This window comes from Delphinapterus leucas, chromosome 13 (genome assembly GCF_059928025.1).
Source record: "Delphinapterus leucas isolate spDelLeu-1000000601 "Yukka" chromosome 13, BTC_Dleu_Yukka2, whole genome shotgun sequence".
NCBI classification, from domain to species: Eukaryota; Metazoa; Chordata; class Mammalia; order Artiodactyla; family Monodontidae; genus Delphinapterus; species Delphinapterus leucas.
The window spans coordinates 48,815,292-48,827,485 of record NC_143141.1 but is presented as its reverse complement, the minus strand read 5'-3'; the positions used below and the strand labels follow the sequence as shown (position 1 = coordinate 48,827,485).

Sequence of the window (12,194 nt, the reverse complement as noted above, 5' to 3'; positions counted from 1 at the left end):
TTTTCGTTTTGTTTTGCTTTTTGTTTTTTGTGGTACGTGGGCCTCTCACTGCTGTGGCCTCTCCCGTTGCGGAGCACAGGCTCTGGACGCGCAGGCTCAGCGGCCATGGCTCACGGGCCCAGCCGCTCCGCGGCACGTGGGTTCTTCCCAGACCGGGTCACGAACCCGTGTCCCCTGCATCGGCAGGCGGAGTCTCAACCACTGTGCCACCAGGGAAGCCCTGAATGTGGTCTTTTTGATTGTGGAAAATTATATTTTTGTCTCAGAGTTGAAATACGATGTTAATTTATAAATGGCAGAAAGGAAGCTAGGTGATAGTTTGAGAAGGCGCTAACATTAAGGACTATTCAGGAAGTAAGGAAGTATGTACTGTGTTTGATCCATCACCGTGTATGGTTACATGCAGATGAACTGTGGTCGATTGATCTTTGTGGTCTCTATGGTCCTACTGAAGGTGTGACCTGAAGCCTCTTTGGTTTAATTTATATTGATAGTAGTACCTTGTGTTATAATGATATAGCTTCAGTCTTAAACAGATGCCTGCACCACTTTATAGGCCAAGAATGTAGATACAGAGAGTCTGGTTGTATGGCTGTGGTAAAAGTCAGACAGTGGCAGATCCAGAGTGAGGACCCAGGTCTCCTGGCTCTCAGTCCCGTGAGAAAGCCACCAGGCCTGGGGCCGTCAGCTGGTGGAAGCTGTGCCGGCTGTGCTCTCCCTCTCCGTCCTCCTGCCCTTTCCTGCCCCTGCCCTCCACCGGGGCCGGTGTGAACTTTTAGCATGAGAGTCGTACCTGGACCACTCATTGTGCCCCCCTACTTCCTCACTCCTTCTACCCAATGGCCAGTGCCTCCAGCTGCCTCCACCCCCGCTCTCCAGTGTAAATGTGGTGTGGGCATGGTGGTGCATAGAGGCTGTCACGTGCAACAGCACCCTCGTGAAAAGAGACCCCTGTCCTAGAACAGCCCTGAGTCAAACACTTTCATGAGCAGGAGTATCTATCCCTTCTTTTTGGACGCTTGCAGTCAAGTGAGGAGTTCAAGTCAGAATGCTGAAAGAGAAGATGATTTAGGTTTCCCAGTTTAACCATGTAAACAGGACACCTACATTGGTTATTACCTAGCTGGTGGCCCCAGCTGAGTGCCTCAGCGTATCTCCACACCCACCTGTCTCTTAGACACATCAGCTCATCTTGGGGGGTGTTGTGGAAACCTACCGATAATAGAAAGAAATTAGAGAAAGAGATTGTCATGGAAATACAAAGCAGGCAAATGAGGTGAAAACTAGACAGCAGATAAGCAGTTATACCTAGGACTTCAAATTAATCTATTCTTGCCACTCTTCCAAAGCAAACAAAAAAGATGACATTTTTAATCAAAAACATTTCTAACAACATAACCCATACCTCTAAATTATGTCAACTAGAAAGAATGAATTTATATTGTGTCACTTAATTGAGCAACTCGTTGTGGATTTATTTTCAGTGTCTGGGGAAAACAGAGCCGTCTTTGCTTCTGTACTTGCAGTCAGGAAAGTGCTTCCACATGAACAGAAAACCAATTAGAAAGAGACAGGTTCAGATATAAATATTTTCTAGCCTAAATATCATCCTCATATTTTTAAAAACCTTCATTGAATAATACCGATTTCCACAGGGGCACATCTAAGACTAGTGTGATTTCATTGTGTCAGTTCCAAAAACGTATGCATTTTTTATGAGCGCTGAATACAGGACCAACTTGTAATTATCTGAGTAAAATATTTCTCTTTCTAATTTGCCCTTTACTGTTGACATTAAGCTCCTTAGAATTATTTCTGGACTATGTCACAAAATATCCATAATTAATACATACTGTGACTGGAAAGATTTGAAAGGACATTACCTAAACCCTAAAAATATGGTTGAAAATCAAAAACTCTGACTAAATGGTCAAGGAACAATGGATTTTCAAAGCTAAGATCAAGCCTCTGTGAGGGGAAACAGAAACTCAGAAAAAATTAAAGATAGCCAATTATATTTCCAAACTGTGTGGTATGTAGAAATTGCCCACACCTACAGAATTCAAGAAGAAGTCACCATCCTAAAGAAGAGGTATGGCTGTTGAGGCACCTCTAGATTTGTTCTGCTGCTTCATTGTTACTCATAGTCACAAACTGGGGTGGAAAGGTGGTATAACTGGGAAGACAAGCTGATGGGGCCTTGCAGAAATTCCAATAAAAAGAAGCAAAAAAAAAAATATCAACTTACCCTGAGGACTTCTTCAAAAGACATAAAATGTAAAAAAAAAAAACCTATTTAAAATGTGTGGATGTTTGCATTCTAACAATGCAAACAATGCAAAGACATACTAATATAGCTACACAGGTTACAAAAGAAAACAAAATGTAGAATTAACAAATGCAAAAAAAAGAGACACTGAATATCTGTGCAGTGTTTTTGATTAAAATTTTTATATAACAGAATATTCCCATTCCCTCTGCACCATCCGTAGGCATATTCCATTTTTATCTCCCTCATCCTCCTGATGTCACCAGTATCATCAGAATTCATTGAAAACCATCTCAGTACGAGGATCATGTTGGAAATGCGATACAAGTACTGTAAGTCTTAAATAAGAGTTTAGGATCTAAAAAGGGAGAGAGAACTCTCTAATAAAAATAAAATCACCAAATACAGAGACATGCTAATATGGAAATATAACCAGGCCACACCAAGAGGTACAGGAAAAGTAATGTTGCTGGTAATGAATCGAAAGTCATCACCAGTCCCTTCTCCCAAATGCATGAAAAGACACGGGGCACAGTTTAAAGCCTGGTAACGTTTAAGCATAAAGACATATTGTGATTGAGAAGACACATTTGTTTACAGTACTCACCTGGTGGTGATTTAGGCCTTTGGCAAAGTGTTAATGTCTTCACCTACTGTAGTCTAGGAGCTTGAAAGGGTTAATGTAACTTTCAAATCCTTGCCTCATACTTGGTGGTAGTAGAGGATTGGGGAGGATTTGGTTTGTTAAGCCAGGCTCTTACTCTCGTTTTTCCTCCAGAAAAGGAGCAGACTATGGTTCCCAGTTGGTGGGGGGAGGGTCTCTGGAACAAGTAAGGGCACCCAAGGGTTGGCCATTAGTTAACCAGCATTTGGGGAGGGTCACCAGATAGAGCAAATAAAAATACAGGAGGCCCAATTAAATTTGAATTTCAGATAAGCAACAAATAATTTCTTAGTACAAGTATGTCCCATGCAATATAATTGCATGCAATATAACATTGCAAGGGACATACTTGTACTAAGAAATTATTCATTGCTTATCTGAAATTCCAATTTGACTAGGCTCCTTTATTTTCCCTGGCAATCCTAATTTGGCATCTACCCCAGGGCTGTCTTTGAAAATACCAGTTGAAACCCTGAGTGGGCTGTGGAGAAACGGCTTATCACATACTCATGTTTCTTTACCCTAAGGCCATTGGCTGTGTGTGGCCAGAGAATACACCCTGCTAAACTGAGCCTTGGTGAGCTTGGCCACCCGTCTCCTAGCCCACTCCAGGCTAGGGAGGAACTGCTGGCCTGAGATGCTTCTCCTGTGAAGCTTTGTGAGGAGGCAGCAAAGGAAAGACTTACTGACTGTACCTCTTCTAATGTCTTGAAATGAGAAAGCAAATTAACTATTTTGATTTCAAATTCATTTACATATCATATATATACATTTTATTTTGGAAAACAACCTGTCCGAATTATTGATAGTATTATAAATAATATTTAATACTAAGGGAAAATGTTCATCATATAACAAGTAAAAACAATAAGTAATAGTATGTTCACTATGATCCTGATTTTGTCTTTTCAAAGCACGTTTAGGTAGAGAAACTGATAGGATGTATATCAAATGTAGGCCTAGAAATCTGGATGATTTTTAAATTTCCTTTGTCTGTATCTTCTAAATGTCCTACAGAAAGCATATTACATTTGAAATAGGGCAGCTAAGACATTAAGATTTTTTTTAAATCATAAAATCATCTTTTGAAAGAATTTTCCAAGTTAGTTTCTATAATGCTCTTATTTTGGAGGGTTGAACAGAACCAGTTTTTTTTTTAGAGCGCAATAGACTGAGTCACAAAGTTAAATGGCTCTTCTAGTAAATGTCATGAGATTTGTCTGGCACAAAATAAACAAGGTTTTGGTGACTTACCTGAGAAGCTCCCCCCAGCCCTGTGTCTCAGATTGGAATGTTGGGTCAGCGATTTAATTCAGCAACCAGTTATTATACATTGAGAACCTCCGCTATTAGTAGTTATGCATTTCATTTAGTGAGGTCCCCTTAATGTATTATTCTCCTAATGTATTTGAGCCTAAATAATATTCTTAAGATCAATTTCTTGTTCCTCTTTACAGTATATAAAATGTTGTGGTTTTTCATTGAGAAATGAGTCATTTGACATTTGTGTTGTTTTCATACAGCCGATGGAAAATGTCTGGTGTCGGTTGGTTTAGACGATTTTCACAGTATTGTATTTTGGGACTGGAAAAAGGGAGAAAAGATAGCCACCACCAGGTAAGAAGCTGCCGAGGTCTTAACGGCATCCTGCCAATGATCACACTGCAGTAAAAGTTAATAGTTTGCATTTTCTGGTAAGATTTCATCTTCAACCTCAGATGAAGTTCCCATAGAAAGCTTAACACCTAAGTAAAAACATATTGTAATATTTCATGATGACAAACCTGACATAGAGGAATTAATGTTTCTTTCAGGCAATTGGAAAATTCTGAAATCCTTTCCAGAGAGTTATTCATCACTTTGCTTTTAGTAATATATGCATTATCTATATCAAAGCTTCTTCCCAGCAGTAGGAAAGCAGCTTTCCTCAGACTTGTGCCTTGCCCCTTGTTTTTCCACTATCTTAGCATCTAGTGAAGGACTGTCAATGTCACTGGAGTCAGAAGTTCCACTTGTCATGAGGCTGCAGCATGCAGGAAAGGAGGCCTGGCGTGTGCACCTGCCACTCGCTTTCAAAGCAGGAAAATTGTTGCCCTAATCTCCCCATCTTATAAATAGACCTTCCAAGACCACCTGCTATTTATAGGCCACCTGTCCTCCCTTGCCCCAGCCTCCCTCCCTGCTGAATCAGCCCTAAGTCTGAACACTGCTTTCCACTCCTGCTTACATTGGTCTTAGCTGTTTGCCCAGCCATAGTCGGAGGTCAAAATAGTTGGCCGCCAAGGCCCAGCAATACAATTTGTTGCCCAAGGCATGTTATCAGTTTATCTCTCTACTGGTTCTTCCCTGCGTAAACCAACTTCCTTTTTATCTGGCACCATAAAATCATTTTTAGGTTAATGACTTTGAACCCCAATATTCACTTTTTAAATTGATATTTTAAATTATATAGGAAAAAAGTGTTTTTTGGCAATTTGATTTAATGAATGAAGACCTATAGATTGCTGGAGACTCAGAGGAGGAGCAAATGGAGCCTTGAGGACTCCAGCTGACCATCTTAGGAGAGGAAGAGGAGCTTTTCTGATGACTGCTACTGAGATGGAATTCTTGGCAGCAAATGACAGCTCATAAATCTGCCTACCCAAGCGGTTTTTCTTTTGCTCTCTCTAGTATTCCTCACGGTTATACCACTCCCCGCTAATACTCAGATTCAGCTTCTAATTGCAAGTCCGCTTTCCTCCTAGATTAATGTACTGAATTTTACTTTAGTATTTCTGATAACATATCATCTGTATTACAGATAATCTCTGGCAAAGCACACGTCTGCATTTCAAAAGCAACAGAAACGCAATTTTCCTGCTAGAAAACCCTCTGCAAATGTGGGTAGCTCACCTGTTATATATCAGAAACAGTAATAGAAATGGAAGAAAGAAATATTTATTAATATTTTAGAAGTATATATTTGATATGTTTGGTAGTGTTACTTCTATTTAATTAACACAAAATGACTTAACACCATTATGTTAATAATACAGTTTATTTTTAGAATTGTTCCCAAGCCATATGTCACATTCCCCTAACAGAACACCTGCAAAGTTGTCTTCAGAGACCAATTCTGCAATTGTAACATTCACCATTGCTCTATCCAAAGAGTATCAGAGATTGTTAAAGTTCTTTGGATGAATACTAGATTTTTAAATAATAAATAATATTTATACAATATTATCAATCATAAATATTTATGTAAATAAGTAACCAAACAAATTAAAATCCTATTTATGGCCTGAGATTAAGGTGCTTAAGTAGATAGAAACTTTAAAAACAGGGGCATGAAAGAAGTGACAAAGAAAAAGGAGTAATACTTTACCAGTGGGACCTTACTGTCTTCTGGGAGTCAGTGTAGCTCCTCCAAGGGTCTAATTTACTCTCAGAAGATGGCTGATTCGGTGACACCCCTCACTCTGCACTTCTGCATCTCAATCACGGCCTGCATTGCCACGAGCAAGGCTTAACAACAAACCTGCTTCCCGCAGGTCGTGCGGTTCTGGCAGGTGATGTTCTGCAGTAGCACCCGTCACCCAGGATGTGAGATTTCCCCATGGAGGGAGGGGCACAATGGCTGTGATGGCATCACCGGCAGTACCGCTGCTGCCCAAGGCTAACGTGGACCCCCTGCACTCAAAAGCCGCCCTTCAGTTGGGAACATGTTTAAGTGAACCTATGTTTTTATCAGCTCAGAGAAATTAGAGAAGTTTGGAATTGGCCCATAAAGATCTTATTACAAGATCTTGATGAGACTTGATTCAATCTCTTTGCACAGTTTTTTTGGATCTTTGCTAATTTTCATGAATGACCTCAGTCCCCTCCATTACAAATGAATTTTTTAGTCTCTTTTTCCTTTTAAAGATTGTTCAGATTTTAGTCTAATATACAAGTAACCTATGTAATAACCAAGAGTAATCTCTTAAGGGCAGTAGTGAAATAGCCTGATATCAGCGTCAATCAGGGCAGAACAATGAGATAATTAATCAGGCACCTCTATGTCCCTTTATTTAGATTTCCATCACACCAGTAACATGACTGGGGGACAATGGCTAATTATTATTGACAAGCTTCATCTCAGAAGTTTGAACAGTGGGGATATTAAGCAAAAGGTACAGTTATCGAGTTACATAACAAGATTACTTCAATGTTAATGAGAAATAGTTGTGCTACTAAAAAGCTTAGGGACAAAACATAGGCCCACATGGAGCAGGTACATAGACCTTCAGCGTATGTGTTAGCTCCACTGCTTGTTCTATTTTAGGTCCCTACCCTTACATACATTTAGTGAATGTGATCAGGTCTCCTGCATACCAAATTGAGATCTTTCTCACTTTCCTTTTTAAATTTTTCTTCTGTTTTCAAAATAATACATGATTATTAAAAAGTTAGAAAGCACAGAAAATCACTAAAAAGAAAATTAAAATGATTCATAATTCCACTACCCAGACATAGCCATGGCTAACATTTTAGCATATGTTCTCTGGTATATATTCTGCTAATATTTTTATCCATTTTTATTCATATGTGGGGTATTATGCATACTGCTCTGTAACTTGCTTTTTTTTTTTTTTTCACTCACCAGTGTATCATTTTCCTTTCTTCTTCTCAATGTTACCTGGCTTATTCTATGTTATTCTATATTGTAAGCCATTTTAAATCTTTTTTAGAACTGGGGTATAAATCAAACATTCATTCAGTCTTCCACTTGTGGGCTACCTTCACAAAAAAGGAGAAAACCAAATCACATACACTGAGACTGGGCCTCTATGCAAATGAGAGGGTTTTGAATAGAAGATTGGGAAACCAACTCACGTGGTGTGCAGCTGCCCTTGGCTTCTAGAAGAGGAGCGTTCCTTCCCTTTTCCCTGTACTTGCTGATAGAGTTTAAAACGTGGCCCTACGTGGTGAATTACCTATGACTCAGGTCATAGGAATAGTCCTGTATTAGGGCAGCAGTATGGACTCTCCTACATTCTTATTCCATCAGGGTAGGACCTGAAACTCTTTTCATTCTGTTTTTCTTACGCACACACACAGTTGTAGGCAACTTCTCTACAAATTTAACAAGCGTCTAAAGGGAAAAATAACAGAGGTATTCAAAGAATGTTCTTTATTTAGGTGTTGACATTAACTAAACATTTACATGCCATCACTAGTCAGTTTAGAATTTTAGCTACAAGAGAAACAACATTGGTGTTTTTATGACACCAAGAAATGAGGTGAAAACTAAAGTGTGCTCTCAAAAAAGACTTTTCCAACCATCTAATTGTTTGACCTTGTATAGACACTAGCAAACAAAACAATGCTCTTTTCTATGTGTGGGATGTAATTTGTGATATCTGTTCTCAATTTTCATTTCAGTTTTGTCTAGCGTCTTCTCTCTAAAGTTTATATTAATGATTTAGGAGCTGTGGGGATTTTCCTCCAATCAAGAAATCTTTTGATGTTTAGTCTTTCTTATGGTTATCTGGTTCACTTCTCCTCTTTATGTTAAGCACATTTTCTCTTCTCTTTTATCTAAACCTTTTTCTCACTGTCCTAATTGTTCCTGATACTTTCAGTGGACCTGGTGTCCAAGCTTCACTTTTGACTTTCAAAGAAACAAAGAGAGAAAGTTCAAAAATCAGTTTCTCCTCCTTTCCCTGCCTTTCACTGTAAGGCCTACATAATAGGTATGGAGATGCTTTGTTCTTTCTTTACTTTTCTTTTAACTTTTTATTATGGAAATTTTAAAAGTTACACACAAGCGGAGGAAACAGCATAAAGAACTCCCTTATTCCCATCACCCAGCTGCAACATCCTACAAATGATACAAAGCTCTTCCCCCTCCCCTCATTTTTTACTTTTGCTTTCTTTTTTGCTATAAAATTTTAAAGAAAACTCAAGACATTGTGTCACTTGACCAGTATGTACTTCATTAGGCATTTCTAACTGAAAAGACTTATTTTTAAAAACCACCATTCCATTGTCACAACTAACTAAAGCAACAGTAATTTCTTTCTTTAATTTATTACTCTATTTAAAATCAAACATATCTGACTGTTTCAAAAATGAGAGTTGGTTTGTTCAAATCTGCATCCAAACAGGGCCCATGTATTAACGTTTGATTGTCATCTCCCTTAAGCCTCTTTTATTTTATAGCAGTCCCCCTCCCACCTTATTCTTGCCATGGATGCATTTGAGAAACCGGGTCATTTGACCTATAGAGTGTGTCACATTCTAAACTTGACTGGGTCTTCATGAAAGCATGTCAAGCCTTTCCCTGTATTTCCTATAAATGGTAGTTAGATCCATAGGCTTGATTAGATTCACATTCAGCTTTTTTTCCCTTAATACTAGTATTATTGATAAATCATATACCATACAATTCACGCATTTTAAAGTGTACAGTTCAATCACTTTGTAGTGTATACAGATGTCAACTTATAATGCTGTACACTTGAAACTTATATAATAAAAATAAATAAAGTGCATAATTTGATTTTTTTTACCATATTTACAGAGTTGTGCAATCATTAACACTATCTAATTTCAGAACACTTTCACCACCCCAAAAAGAAATCCCATACTCATTAGCACTAATCTACTTTCATTCTCTCTGGATTTTTGTATTCTGGACATTTCATATAAATGGAATCACATGAGGTCCTTTGTGACTGGCTTCTTTCATGTAGCATAATATTGGGTGGGCCAAAATGTTCGTTCGGATTTTTCCGTAAGATGGCTCTAGTAGCACTTAGTTGTCTTTAACTTCATTCGAAGCAATTTTGTTAGATTGTATGTGACAGCTGTCATATCAGCGTGCATTTTAAAAGACATCAAAATTGGTGAACTTTTGTGTAGCCATTTTAATATTGAAGATGAAAGAAAACAACATTTTTGGCACATTATGCTTTATTATTTCAAGAAAGGTAAAAACGGGACCGAAATGCAAAAAAAAGATTTGTGCAGTGTATGGAGAAGGTGCTGTGACTGATCAAATGTGTCAAAAGTGGTTTGCGAAGTTTCATGCTGGAGATTTCTCACTGGACGTTGCTCCACAGTTGGGTAGACCAGTTGAAGTCGATAGCGATCAAATTGAGACATTAATTGAGAACAATCAACGTTATACCACGCGGGAGATAGCTGACATACTCAAAATATCCAAATCAAGTGTTGAAAATCATTTGCACCAGCTTGGTTTTGTGAATCGCTTTGATGTTTGGGTTCCACATAAGCGAAGCAAAAAAAGCCTTCTAGACCATATTTCCGCATGTGAGTCTCTACCTAAACGTAATGAACACGTTCTGTTTTTTAAAACAAATTGTGACGGGTGATGAAAAGTGGATACTGTACAATAATGTGGAATGGAAGAGATCTTGGGGCAAGCGAAATGAACCACCACCAACCACACCAAAGGCCAGTCTTCATCCAAAGAAGGTGATATTGTGTATATGGTGGGATTGGAAGGGAGTCCTCTACTATGAGCTCATTCTGGAAAAGCAAACAATTAATTCCAACAAGTACTGCTCCCAATTAGACCAACTGAAAGCAGCACTCGACGAAAAGCGTCCAGAATTAGTCAACAGAAAAACGCATGTTTCTTTGATGACCAGGCAAAAACTGTTACAGTTTGGCTGGGAAGTTCTGATTCGTCCGCCGTATTCACCAGACGTTGCACCTTCGGATTTCTATTTACTTAGATCTTTACAAAATTCTCTTAATGGAAAAAATTTCAAGTCCCTGGAAAACTGTAAAAGACACCTGGAACAGTTCTTTGCTCAAAATGATAAAAAGTTTTAGGAAGATGGAATCATGAAGTTGCCTGAAAAATGGCAGAAGGTAGTGGAACAAAAGGATGAATACGTTGTTCAATAAAGTTCTTGGTGAAAATGAAGAATGTGTCTTTTATTTTTACTTAAAAACCGAAGGCACTTTTTGGCCAGCCCAATATTTGAAGGTTCATCTATGTCATAAGAAGGATCAGTATTTCATTCCTTTTTATTGTGTGGATCCTACCACACTTCATTTATCTGTTCATCAGTTGATGGATAGTTGGGTTGTTTCCTCCTTTTGGCTATTATGAATAATGCTGCTATGAACATTTGTGTGCAAAGTTTTAAGTAAACATATGTTTAATTTCTCTTAGGTATATACCTAGGAGTAGAATTGCTGGGTCATATAGTAACAGTATTTAACATTTTGAGGCACCGCCAAAATACATTTCAAAGTGGGTGCACTATTTTTCTTTTAATTTATTTTTATTTATTTATTTATTTTTGGCTGTGTTGGGTCTTCATTTCTGTGCAAGGGCTTTCTCTAGTTGCGGCGAGCGGGAACCACTCTTCTTCGCGGTGCGCGGGCCTCTCACTGTCGCGGCCTCTCTTGTTGTGGAGCACAGGCTCCAGACGCGCAGGCTCAGTAGTTGTGGCTCACGGGCCCAGTTGCCCCGCGGCATGTGGGATCTTCCCGGACCAGGGCTCGAACCCATGTCCCCTGCATTGGAAGGTGGATTCTTAACCACTGCACCACCAGGGAAGCCCGGGTGCACTATTTTTCATTCCCACCAGCAAGGAATGAACATTCCAATTTCTCCACATACTTGCCAATACCTATTATTGTCTGTCACTTCATTATAGCCATCCTAGTAGATATGAAGTGATATCTTATTAAGGTTTTGGTTTTCATTTCCCCAGTAGGTAACGATACTGAGCATCTTTTCATGTATTTACTGGCCATTTGTATAACTTCTTTGTAGAAATGTCTATTTAGATATCAGTATTTTGCTCATTTTTAACAGGGTTATTTGCCTTTTTATTATTGAGTTATAAGGGTTTCTAAAAATTTATTCTGAATATAAGTCCCTTGTCAGATATATAATTTGCAGATATTTTCTCCTAAGTTCAATTTTTTAGTCAAGAGTACCTGATATGTACTTCATGTTTCACTTTATCAGAAGAAACATAATCAGTGGCATACCAGATGGTGGGGGCAGTGGGAGTAGTACTTGACAGGTGCAAGGAATAGGGCTTCTATTATCTGTAGGAATTTTTTAAAGAATAAGAAAACCAACTAAAAGCCAGTCTGCTTTTTATTACTTTCCTGAGCCAGCAATTCTAAACGGTGTCAGGGATAGAATTTCTCTTTCTCAGGAATTCCAGTCCACCCCATGGTGTGCCACTGCCCCAAATGTCTGGTTCTCCTACTCTTAGTAATACTCAGCTCCATTGTGGGTTC

The 12,194-nt window shown here is 38.7% G+C and overlaps 1 protein-coding gene across 1 annotated transcript in view; it reads left to right on the top strand.

Annotated features, from left to right (window-relative positions):
- Positions 1-12,194, top strand: part of EML6 (EMAP like 6) — a 126,969-nt gene that overhangs the window by 22,999 nt on the left and 91,776 nt on the right. The window contains exons 9-11 of the mRNA XM_089922490.1: positions 557-765; positions 2,493-2,601; positions 4,457-4,550. Coding sequence (XP_089778616.1) covers positions 557-765; positions 2,493-2,601; positions 4,457-4,550 — 412 coding nt within the window. The remainder of the gene's footprint in view (positions 1-556; positions 766-2,492; positions 2,602-4,456; positions 4,551-12,194) is intronic.